The sequence below is a fragment of the Poecilia reticulata genome, chromosome 9, assembly GCF_904066995.2.
Source record: "Poecilia reticulata chromosome 9, P_reticulata-male-v2, whole genome shotgun sequence".
In the NCBI taxonomy this organism is placed as follows: domain Eukaryota; kingdom Metazoa; phylum Chordata; class Actinopteri; order Cyprinodontiformes; family Poeciliidae; genus Poecilia; species Poecilia reticulata.
The window spans coordinates 32066129-32085917 of record NC_088838.1 but is presented as its reverse complement, the minus strand read 5'-3'; the positions used below and the strand labels follow the sequence as shown (position 1 = coordinate 32085917).

The following is a 19789-nucleotide window of genomic DNA, read 5'->3' as shown; positions in this document are numbered from 1 at the left end:
TTTGGTGTCATATCTTTGTGTTGACGTGGTTTTAAAGGAAGCGGCTGCATGGCATGCATTTACCAAAGCGTCTGTGTCTGCTTCTCATGCGCTGTTGTTTCTGTTTGTCTCAGGTCCCTAATTAACAGACATAAATCAGGTTTAGAGCTGTTGTGGCGACGCATGGCGCTGCGTGACATTTGGCAAAAGAAAAGGCTCTGCAGCTCATCTACGAGGGCTCGGCCAGGAAGGTGGGAGGCTTTGGTAACAAGCTGCAGTCTCTCTTTATAAACACCCATAAATCTGCCTGCAGAGGATAAGTTGCTGTAATATTAATGCACAGTTGCTTTGTGTCAATTCCCAGTGAGAATCATATTTTTATTACGCGCTCTTCAGTGCGTTTAGCAGTATTCTACATGACCATTTGAAAGGAGGCTTTTCATGCACAATTAGTCAAGAAAAACTTGGATGGAGAGCTGACTTTTCAATAGAGCTCCATTGTACTAACTTCTGAACAGATGTTAAAGAAATCTGTTAACGAAGTAGTTAAAGTTAGTATATTTATTAGATTAGTGGGATTAGAGAATACCTTGTTATTAAACTGAAAATGCATGGAGTTATTAAACATGGTCAACAAGAGAACAGGTCCTCAGACAGAGCCTTGCGCTGCACAGCAGCATGTCTATGCTCCATACAACTATTTAAAACTTGATTTAATGTCGGTAACCACCCCTATAATCACCTATATTTATGATAAACAATCCATATTAATGGAGTTTGGAGGTGCAGGCTTGTTTCAGAATCGTACTTTTAGATCTCCAGATTGGATAAAGTGTTAAATGCAGAACGTTTGTGCTCGTTTTAACTCGAAGGCTGAGGACTGGCAGCAACATCACGACAGACCGTTAAAGTCACTGCTGGAGTGATTGTTTGCTGTGGTTCATGTACGAACGGATCTTATCAGTTTCCTGCCAACATGCAACAAACATTTTCTTATCTCTTGTGAACTGATCAGTTTTAGTTTTGAGCAACAGAAGCTGTTTTATTTTGAAATCATCTCAGCAGAACATCAACCACTAAATGTAAAAAATCATCGCTGGGAGCTTTAAGCCAGAGATGCTGCTCAATGTTCTTCTTACCTGCAGCACTGCGGTCAGTGATGGATGTGATTATACAGAGGAACTGGCCTCCTGCTCTGACCCGACTCCCCGCCTGCATCTCGAGTTCCTCTCACCTGCTGCTTGGCATCGGTTACCACGGTGAAGGCATCCAGCGGCGTCAGTGTGTGCACACATACAGCTCTCCTTATGGTCCAGCGCTCCAGTTATGTCAGATTTACGGTTTTACCTCGTTAAATGTACAACGCACTGCTGTGATTTCTCTGCGTTTTGCTTCCCGTTCACCTTTCCGAAGGACGGAGGAGTGAGCTCATGCTTATGGCGCAAGATTTTCCACTCACTGGAAATTCTAAAAGTAAACCTATAAGTTATAAGTATTATTTGTTTAAGCTGATTGTTTTACCGTTATAACATGTGGGGGTTTATGGATATGAGACATGAGGCGTAAATTTAAAAGGTACACAACGACAAGTGAAGCATGAAGGTCTGGAGGCACGAGGAACTCTGTCAACAGTCGCATGACGCAGCCTCAGCTTCTGAGTTATATTGCTCCTACATTAAAGCCTCTATCTGATAAAGCAACATTAGTTTTCTGTGGGTAAATTAACCGTTATTTGGGTTAAATAAGTGTGAGCGGTTTACTATAACTTCTACATCTAAACGCAGGGCTCCCCCAGTGTAATGTAAGCCTGGCGGGCCACCAGGCTTTACTTGTGTCCCCACCAGGTTAAGTGTTTATTTATTATAGATTTTTTTTTGTACATCATTAACAGTGTTACATGTTAAAGAGTCTCTCTGGATAAACGGTTGATAGTTTTAATTAGTTTTTGCTAGTTTTTTTGTTAGTTATTAGTTTAGTTTTGGTTTAGTTTTTTATTTGTTATAGTACTAGTTCTTGTTTTTTCATACTTAAGTTTAGGTGCAGAATTCAAAAAGGTCAAAGTACGGTATTGTGATTATATACACATCAATTGGGATACAATTTTCTAAAAATGTTTTCAGTTATTGTTGAACTGACTGACTCTGGTGTTTTCTCTCAACTTATGCGAACTAGCTTAAGTGGAGAGCCGTAATTTGCCGACAGCTGTTGCAAACTGCTTCTGTGTTTAAAAACATAAATAAAATCACAGCAGGTTGAAAGGCGGAAAAATACATAAACACAAAAATGAAAGATATTTTATCTATAATTTCAGTATGTTTTAGTTTTATAAACACACAACTAACTGGAACAATATAGTTCTGCACTCTAACAACTTCAGCAAGTAAAGTGACAAATCATGGATAAAAGATAAAAAAAGGTATGAAACAAATCAAGTGCAACAAGTTAATATTTATTTTAATAGTTCAGTGTTTTAGGAACTAAGACTTTGTAGTCAGTGTTTAGGTTTTGTGAATAATTTCTTCCTTTAAATGTAATTTCCTAGCAATATTTTCAAATTTCCTGTCGACTTTAAACTTTTTTTTGGTAAGGCGCAGGATGACGGCCTTGCCAACCCTAGCACTGGATTTAGGACGTTTTCAGGGGGAAACCCTGTGAAGTACCTTCAGTTTTATTTATGCTCTAATGATTGGACAGATTGACTTTTGAGTGGATAAGCAGGTTTCGTTTGAGACTAAGCATTTTTTACTCCAACGCTTCCAAGCCTTTGAGGACATGACTCAGCCTCCGTTTTGTTTGTGGTTGTCAAGGCAGCTTATCCGGGTTTGGGAACCAAAGCCTGCAGACTCCTGCTCTGTTCACTCACCATGTGCGAGTCATGTGGTTTGGCACAAACATATTTCTGGAGTTATAATGTTTTTTTTTAAATTATGAGAACACTGGTGTTAGTTCTCATTGGTACATTCAGCCTGCTGTAGTTGTTTAAACCATCCTGACACTGATGAGGCTTTGATAGATACGCAGAGTTTATGTAATATTCACACAAACTCTGATCGTACCTTTTGCGTTACTAGTATAGAGTTTTATTTAAAAAGAAGAAGGAATTGGAAAAACGGTAGCACAAGCTGGGGTACGTTACTTTTGCTGTGACGTTCCAATTAATCAGAAAGTAGGTCATGCTGCCAGTTTCACATTCAGTTTCAAGCATCCAGGATCCTGAGGTGAGTCAGTGTGTTTTCATTGTGTTGCTATGGACTGAAGCTGCAGGTCACACAGCAGGTCTTGATGCTTAATTCTGATTTTTTATTAAAAAAAATAAAATTGTATTAAATGCAACCACATTTAGATTTCTGTGTGACTGGTATACGACCCCAGAAGAAGAACCTAGACGTCACGCAGCAGTTCTCAGTTTATGGAAGTAAAAATGGCTGCCGTTGCCTAGATATATTCTAAAGTTATTCATATAGTCTCAATAAAGAAAAAAATATTTTCTTCCATCTTCACTTGAATAGTATGAAAAGAACAAGTTTTGAGGAAATGATACACAGCATGCAAAGTGAGCTTAGCATTAAGCCCCTGGATGACTGGCAGCCTTTATTTCCCTCTGCAAACATTTTAATGTCAAATTTTCCTTGCATGCTGGTGTCCACACAGACACAAAGAGCGTTCTCATTTCATTTAAGTTCATCCTGACTTGAGTTATTCATAAAGTTACTTGATATTTTTACATCTTCCTGATATGTTTTTTTCTTTTCTCCCACTGCTTCACGGTGACATATTTATTGAAGACGCCTAAAGATCTGATCTCAACCACATGCTAACCTTATGACCTTTTGTGTTTTGTAACAAGTGCAGATGTACACAGCTACACCTACGCCAACACTGATCCTAATGACAGTAAATAACAACCACACTGACACACACCGAGTTCAGTGATTTTTTTATTTAATTGCTAGAATAAACTTGTGGTATTAATAGAATAAAGACGCAGTGTCACCAGGGTGACACATTTTAGTTACATTTCATTGTGACATTTTGTTAAATATAGTTTAGTTTCAGTTTAGTGGTAGAAGTTTTAATAATTTTATACTTTGGTTAATTTTTTGTTTGGATTATGTACACATTGGTTGGGTAATTAATACTCAACAGAAGATGCAGCTTTACAAAGTTTATTCAGTATTCAGTAATTGCTAAAACAACCAAATTACCGTAATTTGCCGACAGTTGATGTAAACTACTTGAGTGGAGGCAAAAATAATTATTTTACATCAATTTGAAAGGCTAATAAACAGATTCATAAACATGAAAATGGATATATATCACTACAGCGTATCTTAGTTTTTATGAATTCATGATATAACTCCAGTTAGTTTCCCCCCATTAATTACTGTTTTTATTTTCTTAACAAAAATTATTTTTCAATTTCAGTTTTTATTTTGTTAGTGTTAGTTAATTATAATAACCTTGAATAAAACCAGGAGAAAGTTGCTAGAATGAGAGCAAATCTTTGATGTGGTTATGGAGACGTGGCATGATCAGCTCGTCTTTCTCTGAAATAGACTCAATCATTTCAGATAACGATAATAATTATTATCAATTATTATTGATAATAATTCCTATTTATAAAACCAATGCCAACATTTTAATATTTTTTGTGTTGGGCTCATAAAATTACTACTTTTTGTCTTGTTTTATTTAGACTTTTATTTGTACGACGTTATTCCTGTAAAACTTTGGCTTTGAATCTAGAGAATCTAATAACATGCAGAGGGAGAAATTCATGCGTCTGAGCTGGACCATGGCTGCTGCATGTAGGAGCTGCAGAGCACCTGTCCTGCTGCTGCAGGCAGGTACGGGTCTGTCGACATTCAGGGATTCCTCAGAGACAACAAACACACCCGCAGAGACACAACCTCATTAATTTACTCTCACTTTTCTCTCTTCGGCGTCTGAACTTTAAGGTGCGGAAAATAAAACTTTTGTTTCTGTTGCTGTGAGTCTCACTTTGCTGCTCTCTGTACTAACAGCTGCTTGGCCTGTCATGATGGCAAATGTAGTAAATTGTCCCAGAAGTTATTGCAATAAACAATAATATTGTTGTTTTGAGACCAATTTCAAGTAATGTAATGGTAACGCCTAAATAATACAAAAACACGTTCTCAAAGACCAATCTCTCACATTTAAAGTGCTAGTTACACTTTCAACCAAATAAAAACAATCACTCACGTTCATATTATTAGTAAAGTATTTGTACTTTAATAATTAATATTTTTTCAATGACATTAGATGTAGATGTCATTAATGTTGGACCTTTATTGAAGCAACTGGAGTCTTGCTGTTGAGGCCTCATGCTTCTTACTCAGTTTTCTCATAGGACGTCTTGTGCTTTTGTTCCCTCACATTCAACATACTCAACACTTTAACATGGTGAGTCTTTTTGCACCGTCTTCATTTAGGTTACCAAATGTGCCCCAGTAATGTTGGTCAGCATGAGGAAAGAGCAACTCAGCAGAAATTTGCTACAGAAACATTGTGCTTACTTGTTAGACTTACACCTTATGTAAACTGTAGTGGGATCTAAAATGGGTGATTCTGCCTGAACAGGTGAGGGATAAACAAACAGCAGCAACATCGGTTGTTAACGTCGTCCCAGTTTTACTTTTCGGACCGATTATATGATAAAAATAGACAAACGTCGCCTGAAATCAATCTTGATATTTCAACAAATATGTTTAAAAAATGTTTCTATAAAAGTTACATACTGCAGCTTTTAAAACAGCTACGACCTCCAAGTGGTGTAGCTGCTCTTTGGGCTGTACAGATGCTTTCTGGAGATGTTATATCTTAAATTAATGCAGATGGAAATTACCTGCTAATGGTTTCCTAGCAGCTAATGGTGAGCTAGCCAACATTTAGCTGGATGGTCAGGTTTATCTGTTTAACTGATTTATTTGACTACTAGTGTCATTTAAACAGTCTGATTACACTCAGCAGAGCCACTAAAATATGATGATGATGATGATGATGTATGCCTCTATTTATAGCTGCAGTACAGCAAACCTTCACAATAAGAGCCTTATCAAGGCATAAAGTGTTCTGAACTTTAGATACCATAAAGCTAATTAAAGCTGCGTACAGTCCGTGTCCTTTCAGGACAGATTGTTCAGGCTGTAATTTATCCCTGACAGATTATTTGATCCAGAAGACACTATTATTTATACAAATACTACCAATAACAATATTAACATTTATTTCACTGTTACTTATTTAGCAGAGTACAAGGATGTATTTTTTTATTGATTTTTGTTCCAAGTTCTGCAGAAACTATCAGTTTGCATAAAACTCTTTCATTTTGGGCAGCAGCTGACCTTTTGACCCCCACACTTGAACAGATATTTTTCCTTGTTTTCCACCTCAAACAAATTTTCCAGCGCCAACACATTTGCTTTGATTCTGAGTTTTATCCGGCGCCGCGGAGAAGCAGAACTCAGCCCGAACCTTTAGCGTTTAGCCGCCTCTGCAGCAGGAGCTGCTGAGGATGTTGGCGTGGAAAACAGTGAGGCGGTTTGTGATCTAATTCATCTGTGGCGCCGCGCCTCGGGATCACAGCAGACCTGGGTGCACGGAGATCCAGTTTTAACTGGAAAAACGGGTTCAAAGAGCTTGACCTGTCCCACACAGCAGGCCCTCATATCTCAGCTCGGTTATTACGCAACTGTTTGTGTGTGAGCGCAACAGGAGCATTTTTGCAGCTGCACGGTTTTGTTTCTTCCCCTCACAGCAGGCTTGTTTTGAAACCGCCGGTCATTGCGGCCGATACGCAGCCGACCGGTTGTGTTGTTTTGCTCCGTGGGCAGCAGGAGAGGCATTCCTCATCGCTCTCCCCCTCGCAGCTTTGTTGTGGATGTTTTGTGTCAACAAACAGGCCGGCTTACTGGCTGGTGATGGAAAAGCCAGAGGGCAGAGAAACTTAACTGCAAGGTCAAATCACCTGGCGGGAATTTGTCTGTGTGTGTGCAGACGAGTGGCTGACAGTTCCTGGAGGAAACACGACGCTGCCTCACACAGAAAACCATTCACTGACTCGCAGTGTGTCAGTGAATGGTTTTATTGTTCATTTGCTTGTAATATAGTGGAAGTGCTGCAGAAAGAAAAGGAGAAGCTGAGTTTAACGTTTCTGATAAAGGTCATCTTGGTTCTCACTTCCTGTTTTTAGTTGGAGCTGCTATTCTGCAATCTTTGTTTTTCATTTCTTTCTTTTTTGAGAAAGAAAATAAATCTCTAACTCTAGAAGGCACAGATTAAATGAACTCCTCTTTCCTTCATAGAAGAGTTTAAAGTTCAGTCCATGTGATGCCGTCTGAAAGGCTTTTATAACCTGCAAATACAAGATATGTAGCAGGACTAAAATCAATCAGAATAATTAGATTGAAGATTAGACAGCAGAACCGCGCAACATTGAAACGGTTGTAATATTGCAGGAATAAGAGGAAAAAGTAACAAAATGCAGGCTAACCGACTTGAACATTCAGCTAAAGTTTCACAATTACATCAGTTCTAGGTATGGCGCCGCCCTACTGGACAAATTTATATTTATAGATGCACAGATATAGAGTTTTGTGTGAAGGTTTTGTAAAGCTTTGGCCCATTTGAGCAAATTCAAGCTTCACTTTGAAACTATAAATAATTGTATTTCAGATATTTGTTCATTATTTATGCTAGGAGAAGAGGCGACGTCACACTGTGCGAGAGAGAAAACGATTGCTCTACCAGGTTAGACTTATTTTAAAACAAAATGCGACAAAATAATTTATAGCTAGATTATTGATTATGGACGAAAGCTTGATAAGGTAAGGTGGAGGAAGCAGTGTAGTAGGAGCAAGATATTCTGCCACCTGCTGGTGGGAGTTGGTGTCACTTAAACTCAGTGTTTTTTAACCATTTTTGCATAAAATTTGCATTAGCGACGGCGGAAATGATAAATAGGAACCTCTAGCATTTCATTACTGAAAATTGCTAATGTCTTTTGTCGCCATTAAAATCTTCCACACCAAATGCTGTTGCTGTTGCAGCAACCTGTTGGGACTCTGGTGCATTCACTGATCGGGGAAATTATCGGATTTTTCAGTTTCAGACTGGGAGGTCAAAGGTCACGCAGATAAAACTAAAAGTCATCCTACTTTGGTCACCAGATGATTTCTTGCCACATCTTTATGCAAAGCATAACAAATCTTTCTCTTTCCACCAAAAATTGGATGATAAAAGTTTTCCAGGTGCTTTGGTACTTTTTTGAAGAACAGTTTTGTTTACATAGACTTCCATCCATCCATCCATCCATCCATCCATCCATCCATCCATCCATCCATCCATCCATTTTCTTTCACCCTTGTCCCTCAGTGGGGTCAGGAGGTGCTGGTGCCTCTCCAGCTATCGTTCCGGGTGAGAGGCGGGGTCACCTGGACAGGTCACCAGTCTGTCGCAGGGCAACACAGAGACACACAACCATGCACACACACACACACACCTAGGGACAATTTAGACAGACCAATTAATCTAACAGTCATGTTTTTGGACTGTGGGAGGAAACCGGAGTACCTGGAGAAAACCCACCATGCACAGGGAGAACATGGAGACTCCATGCAGAAAGACCCCAGGCCGGGAATCGAACCCCGAACCTTCTTGCTGCAAGGCAACAGCTCTACCAACTGCGCCACTGTGCAGCCCCCAGAGACTTTATAATTCATTTTATTTGTTGTTTTAGTTTTTTATTTTGTTTGGATATTTAAAATAACTTTAAGATTAAATGTCTTCTGAACCATTACATTACTTGAAAATGATCTCAAAAGCAATATTATCATTTATTGCAATAACTTCTGGGACAATTAATCATTCAGCAACATTAGTTATTGTGACAGACCAGCAGCAACTTTAGAAACATGTTTTATATCAGGAAATATGATTAGTTTAAAATCTGATTGATGATAATTTGACACAATTTTTGCTATTTTTAAAATATTTTAGTTTTAAATTCCTCTGCAGCGCATGGATTTTGAAACAATGTTCCACATAGATGAGCTTCTTGGGTGCCTTGTGCAGAGACGGCTGTTTGAGGTAAACGGTTCAGATTCAGGACGGCTGCGTGTTTCTGTCAGTCGTGTACGAATCTGTTCATTTTAATCTTGTTTTGTGGTAAATGGACATTGCGTCAGAAGATCAGCGCGGACAGAATCTTCTCACGCAGGTCAGAGGTCACTGAGTGATCAGTCTGTGTTTAGATAAAGTTTGTTTGTCTGTTGATTCGTGTCTGCTCCGAAGGAGTCGATAGACTCTCAAGTGACCGCGCTGAGTGGTGGAGCGTCTCCTGGGGTCCCACTTCCTCTGAAATATTGACTCAGCACTGCAGGAAGAGGTCACACACAAACACTGACACAAGGCCTTTTCCATCGCATGATGCCTCTGGTTCTGCTGCTGCAGTGATGATTTTTCTGTGGGACGAACAAAGATGGGCTAATGAATGCTCTCTGGGGGTTTGTCTTCATGGGACTGTGTTGACAGATTCTTTCCATCGTTCCCTGACGTGATGTCAGGCAGGGATTCGGTGTGCAGCGGGACATAAAGGACGCTTCACATGTGAGCTGGAGGCTGTGCTGTTTAGTGGGGTGTGTGTGTTAATCACATGGTTGATTTAACCGCTTTCATTTCCCAAATGTCCCAAACACAAAGACCAACACTGGTGAATTGAATCAAAAAGCTGTTTATCATTATCATTATTTATCATACTATTAGAAATTTATACAATTTTGATGCATCAAAATCTCGAGAAAAAACAGCTGCCATAAAATAGAGCAATACCGATATCTTAAAAAATACTAATATTGGCCGGTACCGATGTTAATACCGATATATTAGGCATCTATTAAAAGAATAATAGATTTATATTCCTTTTGATTAAAAAATACACTTTAAGTTTCTAATAACAGTACGGAAAATCCTGTATTCTGCCAAAATGCTGACAAGAAAATGTGAAAAATCTCAACATAATTTGAAGGTTGAGCTGCTCAGTGATTGGTCAGTTTCTCAGAACCAACACAGGCTGCTCTGCAGCTTCCTCTGCACATTTCCAAACTAAACTTTCAACACATGATCCTCAGCATGTCATGCCGTCGTAGAACAGAGCGAGACTGTGAATCCGTCCTGGAGGGAAACGGATTCCTCAAAGTCCCTTCAGTCTATTTCTGTATGAAACCCGGTGAGGTCAAGGCTGAGCGTGTGTGGAGTCCGTTTGTGTGCCGTGGCGGAGGCGGCGGCGCTCGCTTTGACATCAAGGACACAACAAAACCACTTTGAGCCTTTGGTCTCAGGCTAATTGCCCGTCATACGAGCTCTTTGTAAATCCCACTGATCTGCTGCTTTTATTTTGGAAACACAGACAGGTGTTTTACGTCTGTCTGCAGACTCATCCTTTACTATCTGAACTTACTGGACCCGTCACAAAAACAAATGCTGCTTGACGATAAACTGTCCCAGAAGTTATTAGGATAAACCATAATATTGTTATTTTGAGACAATTATCATTATTATCATTGTTTGAGACAATATAATACTGTTATATTTTCGAGTAATGTAACGGTAATGATGGCATAATAATGCAAAGACACTCTGAGAGCAACAAACTTTAAATTCTAATGAATATTTAACACTGGAAGCGGAAAATGTTTTAAATATCCAAAATAAATGAACAAAAAATAAACCCAAATCTATGTAAGCAAAATATCCTTAAAAAATGGCAAAACACCAAACTTAAGACTTCCATGCAATTAGAAATTATTAGGCTGGTTTTATTTTATTGATTTACTGTGACAGGCCTAGGAAGGAGTTTTATTCTTTCTCATTTAATCTCATATCTTCTGTAAATCCAGGATCCTCTCCGTCCAGAGGTCGGTCCTCTGTGTCATAAATGATTCAGGACTCTACCGGGTCGGCTCGGCACCGCCGCCGGCCGCCACCTGCTCTCTGGACAGCGTCTCGTCGTGGCGTTGTACAGTAACTCGTGAGGTCAAAGTTCAGCCCGACCTCAACGCCGAGCTCACATTAGCAGGCTATTTGTGGCGCAGGGAGTGAGTTGGTGCAGGAACAGAGAGGTTATCGCATATCGGCCTGATATCAGAACCGACTCTGACGGTGTGGTAGCAACAGACCCGGATCACTGCATGAGGAATGTTCATATCTCTGGTTATCATGTCATAAAAGGAGGGAAAATTATGCGCCATGTGATTAAACCCAAAGATCTACTGATATTTCATGTTATATAATTTATAAAATTTTTCCACTGCAGCTGAAACAAAAACGTGTGGGATGATGAACGGCAGCAATTTATCTACATGGTCACACAGTGTGATGCTTTCTATTACACATAGATCTAGATCTATTACTCATATCTATTATTACACACTGATCTATTACACATAGATATAGATCTATGTGTAATAGATTTAAATCTAACACATAGGTCTATTGTAATAATAGAGCTTGCACATAGATCTATTATTACACATAGATCTGTTATACATAGATCTAGATCTATTGCAGATAGATCTAGATCTATTGCAGATAGATCTAGATATATTACACATAGATCTAGATACATAGATCTAGATCTATCACACATAGATCTAGATCTATCACACATAGATCTATTATACATAGATCTAGATCTATTGCAGATAGATCTAGATATATTACACATAGATCTATTACAGAGATCTAGATCTATGTATATATCTAGATCGGTAGATCTATTACACATATGTATCTATGTATCTAGATACATAGATACGTAGATCTATGTATCTAGATCTATGTATCTAGATACATAGATCTAGATTGATCACACATAGGTCTATTATACATAGATCTAGATATATTAGATCTATGATCTATGTGTAATAGATCTAGGTCTATTATACATAGATCTAGGCAAGGCAAGAGTAAGAGACGCTTTTGCTCCTGTTACAAAATATTTCAGAAAATGTAAATATAATTCATACTTTGAGATCTTCATTCCATTTTCAGTAGATAAATTGTTCGTAATCGATTATTCTGACGATTCATAAAAGATGAAAGATTCCCATTCTGATCTCTCATTAAAACTTTTTTCACACAGTATTAGAAATGCATTAAATTAGGAAATGCATAAAATTCAGTTCCATTTTTTTAAAATAGGAAAATACACACTTTATTTCCTGCAATATAACATAATATCATTGCTTTGGTGAACGTTTGATCATTAGTAGCAAAGGATGCAGTTAAAAAAAATACTTGTAACGTGAAAATCTCAGTCCTTTCTGCTTGATTTTATATTAATGCAGTGTAGGACTAATCTGCTGATTGTGTTTTTTAATAAGTGATTGATAATTGGATATCATAAGGTGATTAGTAGAAGAATTTGAACCAGGTGGAACTAAAACTTTGACACTTGAGAAAGAAGGTTTTCCTTATCTTAATGCAAAATGTATGTAGTGTTTATATACATTTTGCTCTGTTACTGCTCTGAGTATGTTATTGTTTCAGTTAATTGATTTTTTTTTCATCCTTATAGTTCAGTTAATAATGAATAAATCATTAATTAGTTTGGTGGTCTCAGCCCTGATCGATTGGCTCCATTTCCTTAGTTTTGGGTGAAAATAAGATTGGAACATTGAAAGTGTGTTTTGTTATAAAGAAACCAGAACCAGGCATTTTAATAATCGGTGATCAGCCAGAAAACTACAATCGGTTCACTCCTAATTTTAATGACTTGTGTGAAAAGAGTTTGCATTCAGATATTTTTCATTTGGTTGGGCGTCTCCGTGTCCTTCAGGAAAGTCCCACCTTGCCATCGTCCAGAAGGTGAACAACGAGGGCGAAGGAGATCCGTTCTACGAGGTGCTGGGGTTGGTCACTCTGGAAGACGTGATCGAGGAGATAATTAAATCAGAGATTCTGGATGAATCAGACCTTTACAGTAGGTTTCTGTCCTCAACATTACCAATTTTTGTATTTAAATGCCAAATTACTATAAATTGTAGAACGTTTAGGAAGATATTTTATAGCTCTGTAAACTGTTTGTGTCACTTCTCAGCTGACAATCGCACCAGGAGGAAAGTTGCACCTGATAAGAACAAGAGAGACTTTTCTGCCTTCAAACACGAGAGCGAATCGAAGGTGAAGATCTCTCCTCAGCTGCTGCTGGCCGCGCATCGCTTCCTGGCCACAGGTGGGGACGAACCCAGGAAACTGGCACCATGCTGCTCTGTTGCATCACACTCTGTCATATTCTCTCTGGAAAATTTAGAAAAACTCAACCTCTAATTTGAGTTTGTTTGTGAAGTTTGCGCCAGTATCTGAGGTTTATTGTCGGCCAACAGCGATTCGATACACAACAATTCTGCTGAATCGTCTTAAAAGGTTTCTGTCTTTAAATACAGACATATATGCTTTGGATCAGGAATGTATTTGATAACAATACAGCACATTTAAATGCACCAGAGGCTTCAGAAGTTTGGTCAGACATGTAAACACAACTTTAATTTATTCAGTCAATTATGAGTATAGCAGCCAATGTAAAATTAATGATAATAATAATAAATGAAACGGACAAAAACAAACTGATCACCTCAGTCAAACATGTAAAACTAAACAGCAGCAAATGGTTCAGAAAGTGCAGTTAAGAACTCTAAATATAATGAATAAATAAATAAAAAAGCATAGAATTAGACTGAATAGATCTGCCCTTATGGATCAGGAACTTTGTTAAATATTGGGACTGATGCAGATAATATCAGATCAGTGCATCTATGGTTAGAGCACCTGGCTCCTTTTGACTCCTTATAGTATCAGTATGTTTAACAAAAACAAAAAAACAAGTAGCCTCTGCCAGAAAACCGACCAGCCCACCAGAAAGTGTCCTGCTCATCCCAGTTAGCCTGGTTATCTGCATTATATATTTTATTTAAGATAAAGGACAAATATTTCTTCCCATTAGTTTTTTCCCCTCACTAGATAAATACACTTTACTTACAGGTTGGATCTTCCTAAATGTTTCCAACATCAGTTATTATTCTGTTGATCTGATTAGCTTTTACTCTGTGTGCAGATTGCTGTACATGTAGCAGTAAATTGTGTTTATAAACAGTAAAACTCGTATAATTAGGTCATCGTTGATTGATTGACTGTAATCAGACGGCAGTGAAGATATTTACGCCTGAAGATGTTTTGTTTGTATCAAGCAGCTCACCACAAACTCAGCTCTGCTTCTGCCGTCTCAAATCACTTGAGCGTGTGTTGCAATCTGTTGGGTTAGCATGTGTGTTAGCCGACACGCTCTGCCGCAAACTGCTACACGCACATGGCATGAGCCAGCACTTCCTTCCTTCCTCCCTCACAGGTTGCATAACATCGTCTTCTGGTGACTTCATTACAGATTTTTCTCTCATGATGATTCCCTTCGTGAGGAAAACGAATCTTTTCACAGTTTCTTTCCAAAACAAAATACTAGCTTTATTTTTTCGTCTTTTATTTTAATTTATTAGTAATAATCTTCAATCTCAAATCTCCTTGTCATAAAATGTGATGTTAATGACTCATCACATTATTATAGAGACAAAATAAATGCAGATTTTAGACATTTTACATCTTGTTTAAGATGATAAACAAGATGATAAATTACATTTTTTCCAGTCGTGTGAATTTGCGGAGACTCTGTGGGAGAGGGCTGACCTGACATGTAAAACCAGAAAGGTGAGTGTCTGTTTGAAGAAGCAGTGTCAGCCATACATCCCCTGGCTCTGCGGACGTCGCAGGCCTTTGTGCTCCGTCTTTTGCTCCAGGCTTGGGCGGAGACCCGGCGCTTACGGCTGAACGCCGATTGCAACAGTCCAACTTCTGACGGTTGAGAAATCTGTTGTCAGCTGAAGGCATTTCTGATCTGCAAATAGCATGAAGCACAAACAAATGTGTGTAAAAAAAAAGTAAAAATTAGAGCAGTTTGGGTTGAAAATTATTGTAAACAATTGCAATAACAGAGAGAAACCAGAAAAATAAAGCAATAAACCAACTAAATGACTTAGTTTTAAAAGAAAAGTTACTTTTAAATTTCTGCTAGACCTGGAGATTTATGACAAAAACATCTAAAAACTTCACCTGTTATCCTAAAATATGCTCATAATCTATAAATACAGCAGACAGACTGAAGGTGAAATCTGAGACAATTTAAACAATTTTAACCTGACACCACGGTGACAGCGATCACTTATCAATAATCACAAAATAAACATCAAGCCTGAAAACATAAAACTGTAACTGACTGCATGTTCTGTTCCTTGCATGGGAAACGCTCGTGTGTTTTTTTGGCGTTGAGTCCTGATGCATTTGGTGCCGTTGTTGTCAGTCGCTACGGCAACCAGGCTGCGTGTAGAGCGACGGAGAGAGCGAGACAAGTTGAAGATGATGAGTGGTTTGAGTTGTCCTTCAACAGTTTTTCTGTTATTTTTCCCGTCGCTGTGGCACTGAATTATTAATCCATACATCTCCAGCTTTTATTCTGACAGAATTATTCTAATGCAACGAGTAAAAGAAACTTTCTGGGTGTGAACAATAACATTTAACATGTTTACACAGATAATTACCTGAAAGCAAAACAACAAAGGAAACTATTAAAACTTGGGAGTTGGTGTGTTCAGTGTTTATTCCCTTCACTTCTAAAAAATGTATTTTGTTCTCATCTATTCTTCCACACGCAATGCACTGCAGCATCTTAACTGAATCGTCTGAGTATCTCTCTTCATCCTGAAAAACAGAAACTTTTTGTTATTTTTTGCAGAAGTGAGCTTGTTCAGTCCCTCTCAGATCTCTGACAAGGTGCTGCTGCGGATCCTCCGCTATCCTGATGTCATCCAGGAGATCAAGTTCAACGAAAGCGACAAGCGATCGCATCGTCACTACATCTATCAGAGAGGCAAGGCGGTCGACTTCTTCATCCTCATCCTGCAGGTAAGCAGCCGTTTGGGTTGAAAATGGAGAACATTCACTTTGGTCTGTCTGTTTTAGATGCTGCTTTATGATTCTTTGTCGTTTTTTTCTGTGCCTGATTCTATTTTGAGACGCACCAGTCAGATTTTTACTGGCAGAAACCGTCCTCCTGTTTCCTCTGATGTTTGTTCTGACAATACCAGTTTTCTCTGTTTTAAAAGGGGTTGAATGTTTGTTAGCATGAGATGTAATTTTTATAAAACAATTTACAAACGAGGAAACGATGATTTCCCTCCATGATGCTCTAACCTTTACAACTCTTTCCTCATGTCCCAAAGCAGCTGTTTGTTTTTGGGGTCCAGACATGTGGAATGAGTCTGTGGTCCGATGCCGAGAAAAACAAGCATCTTGAAGTAAATCTATTCGACTCAGAGTGTTAAATAATCTGATATGAACAGGAATCCTGCTTGTGTTTATTTATATTATAGCGTATTTCATAAACATGCAGCACCAAAGTGCTGCACAAAGACAAGAACACAATAGAATAAATTGACACGTTTCTATCAGTTATTATTCAGCTCCAGACAGATTTAAAGGAACTCAGTGTTTCGGCTGTTTTGCAGTTTGTTCCAGATGTGTGGTGTATGGATATTTAAGCTGAATGCTGCTTTTTATTGTGTCTTTAATTAAAAAAAGGACTCGGTGGTCTGATGCTGTAGATCCAGAAATGCTTTGCGAATGTTTTTTGTCAACTTTGACGAGTAAAATTGGATAAAATTATTGAGTCAAAGCAGCTGGAATCTGAATATCAGGTCAAAAAGTTGTCGGATTGCAGAAACGGTTGAGGTAATCTGGAAGGATTTTGTTCCCGTTTGAAGTAATGACCAGTTATCAACTCTGAAGGTAATTGTAGCTGCTGTCCACTAATTGACCTCTTGTCACTTTAAATACCTGCCCGTCATTCATGTTTTGGGAGAATCTTCCCCGTCCTGCTCGTTTCCAGTCTGTGGACTGAGCAGAAAACTCTGCGCTGCTCCTCCGCTCCCGCTGGATCCAGTCAGCGCCTGTGGGCTCTAATCCCAGCGCTCCATGCAGAGTCGCTTCCCACACTTCGTCTTGGTTTTCTGCTCCCAAACAGTCATTATGGACCGCACACGTAGCGTAATCCTCCGAAACCTTTCTGGGGGTTTCTGTGAAATACTTTCTTCACTTTACTCTCTGTTGGTTTCCCAAAGCTAACGAGGCCGATGTAACAGATGTGGAGCTTCAAACCCGTTTCCTCCTGTTCGCTTCGATACGCAGGAAACGATCGGTTACCTCTAGATGTATGCTGCGCATTGCGAAAGTATTCACACCTTCTACCATGTTCTCAGGTTGCTTCACTTACAACATGAGAAAAATGTCGTATTCAATATAGGGCTGTGTAATAATATCGATTTTGCGATATATATCGATGTTTTCTTTCCTAGAGAAAAATCGATATTCATCTGCAAGTATCGTAACATCCAACTGTCACCTTGCTCACTCACTGCTTGCTTCGCCGGGAGAGTGATCAGGTCATCAGGCTTAGAGTGATTCCTTCAGATGTTAAGTGTTAAAAAGGTATCAAACTATTCAGAGCAGGTACTTGGTGACTTTATTTACTGTACAAATGCATGTAAGCTACAGTTTGTACTGTTTCAACTGAAAGAAACATGTTTTCTCACCACTTCTTTGATTCATTTTGTCCAGCTGTCGACTTTAAGTCTGTGTCCAACCAGAGCCAGGTGTTGTGTAGTTGGTGCTTTTAATCAGTTTTCAGTTAAATTAATTCAGTCCAACTCTATTACAGTCACAAAATGTCACCAAAATCACTCTGTCCCTCTAAAATCTTTCAAAAAATCGCAAAAATTTATTGAATTGTATCGTTTGCTGAATATTGCAGTATGCATCGTACTGTGAGCAGAATATCGTGTATTGTATCGTGAGATTATTGTATCACTACAGCCCTAATTCAATAATTATTGAAGTAATTATTGACTTAAAACGAGCTCCGATATCTTGCTGAAAAGTCACTTTAAGTTAATTATTTCTTATTTCAAGTGTGCAAAGATATTTATACCAGAAACTAGACCAAAACTAGTTGGTAAGGTTTAGTGTTTTTGCAGCTCTGAGTGATTCTGATTTCTGTTTTAAGGCCAGATTCCCGTTTAATTAGTCAAAATGGAGTTAAAGCTTCAACATCTACTGGACCATCAGGTGTGAAAACACTTTTAATCTTAAATATCAACATTAGTTAATCTGTATTTTCTTAGCGGTGCACTGATTGCAGTTTTCTGGCCGATTCAGATTTTGACCAATACAGATTTTTTTTTTTTTGCTTTTATTTTTTGATCTGAAAAAAATAATTTTCACATTAAAGTATCGGCCGATCTCTGATTTATTGGTGCCACCATTTTTATGGTATGGTGTGATTTAACTAGGACTGCAGCTGATTATGTTAGCTATCAATTAATTAATCTGACAACTAATTGGATGAAAAGTTGGTACATTATGCAAATTTTTATTCAAGTCATTTTTAAACATCAGAAATACATTAAAAGATGTGCGAAGAAATAGTTCAGTTACCTTTTTAAATAAGAAAATAAACATTTTATTGCCCGAAATGCAACAACATATTTTCCTTTGAATAGATGCGTCTGTAGCTAAAAAATACTTCCAACATCAAAAGCTGTGACGACTTCTCGACTTTTCAATACGGTGTACAGCTTATCCAGTTATTATGTTTGTAATAAACCAAAGAATAATTTGTTTGTTTTACTCAAAATAGATTTTTCTTTTTCCTTTACAGAATTTGAACCAGGTGAAGTTGAACATGCCACTTGAAGAGTTTAAAATATTTACAGACAAAATGTTTTGTGTTGATGTTAAAATTCTAAATGTATGTATTTTTGTACAGTTTTGGCTTAATTCCTGCTCTTTGATCTCTTGGAAAAGGTTAACGGTTAATCAATTACAAAATTAGTTAACGATTATTTCACTAATTGATTAATCACAATTAATCCGATTAATCGTTTCAGATTGAACTTTTCTCAAATGAATGGAAGACATAACGATGTCCTAATAAGGGTGTGTGTGTGTGTGTGTGTGTGTGTGTGTGTGTGTGTGTGTGTGTGTGTGTGTGTGTGTGTGTGTGTGTGTGTGTGTGTGTGTGTGTGTGTGTGTTGTGGGCAGGGATGATCACCGTCAGCAGACTGGATGTTTGTTTATGACCACACTGATTCATGTCTCCATGATGACGCTCTGAGGTTCTCACACAGCAGCTGCTCAGTTCAGAGTCACATTTCTGCTGCATTCAAGGAATTTTCTCCTCTTCCACGGGAAAATCCCTGGATTGCAAGCAGGCTCCTTTTTCTGCTCCTACGACGACAAACCTCCATCTATTGTTACATCTGTCATCGTTTTGCTTCACGTGTTTTCTTTGGGTATTCCTTAAAAAGGCAAATGTGGACGAGTGTTTTTAAATAAAGTACATCTGCTAGTTCTTCCTGTTGTGAACCCGAGACGGAAAATTGATTCCTTGGAGGATAAGAAATATTCCTCGACAAAAAAGGAGATATCTCCACTCTGTGATTCAGTTTGCTGAGTCATGGCGTTGCGTCCCGATGTTGGAGTGAATCATTGATTTTAAAACTGGTTTGTTACAAACCGCTAAACTCTGAGGTTTAGTCACATGATAACGCAGATTTAACGCCGGCTGAGTGTTTCAGCGTGGCTCAGGGAAGAAACCCCTCGCTGGCTTTGTTATAAGTTATTAACAGCCTGC

General features: G+C 38.4%; 2 protein-coding genes across 7 annotated transcripts in view; one reads left to right on the top strand and one right to left on the bottom strand.

Annotated features, from left to right (window-relative positions):
* LOC103470718 (STAM-binding protein-like A) overlaps positions 1 to 19789 on the bottom strand; it is a 385599-nt gene that overhangs the window by 99880 nt on the left and 265930 nt on the right. The gene's annotated exons all lie outside the window — the stretch shown is intronic.
* The window catches only part of cnnm4b (cyclin and CBS domain divalent metal cation transport mediator 4b), a 44579-nt gene that overhangs the window by 4137 nt on the left and 20653 nt on the right, over positions 1 to 19789 (top strand). For all 6 annotated transcript variants that reach the window (XM_008419312.3, XM_008419311.3, XM_017306561.2 and 3 more), the window contains exons 2-4: positions 12836 to 12979; positions 13097 to 13231; positions 15836 to 16005. In XM_008419312.3, the coding sequence (XP_008417534.1) occupies positions 12836 to 12979; positions 13097 to 13231; positions 15836 to 16005 (449 nt within the window). The remainder of the gene's footprint in view (positions 1 to 12835; positions 12980 to 13096; positions 13232 to 15835; positions 16006 to 19789) is intronic.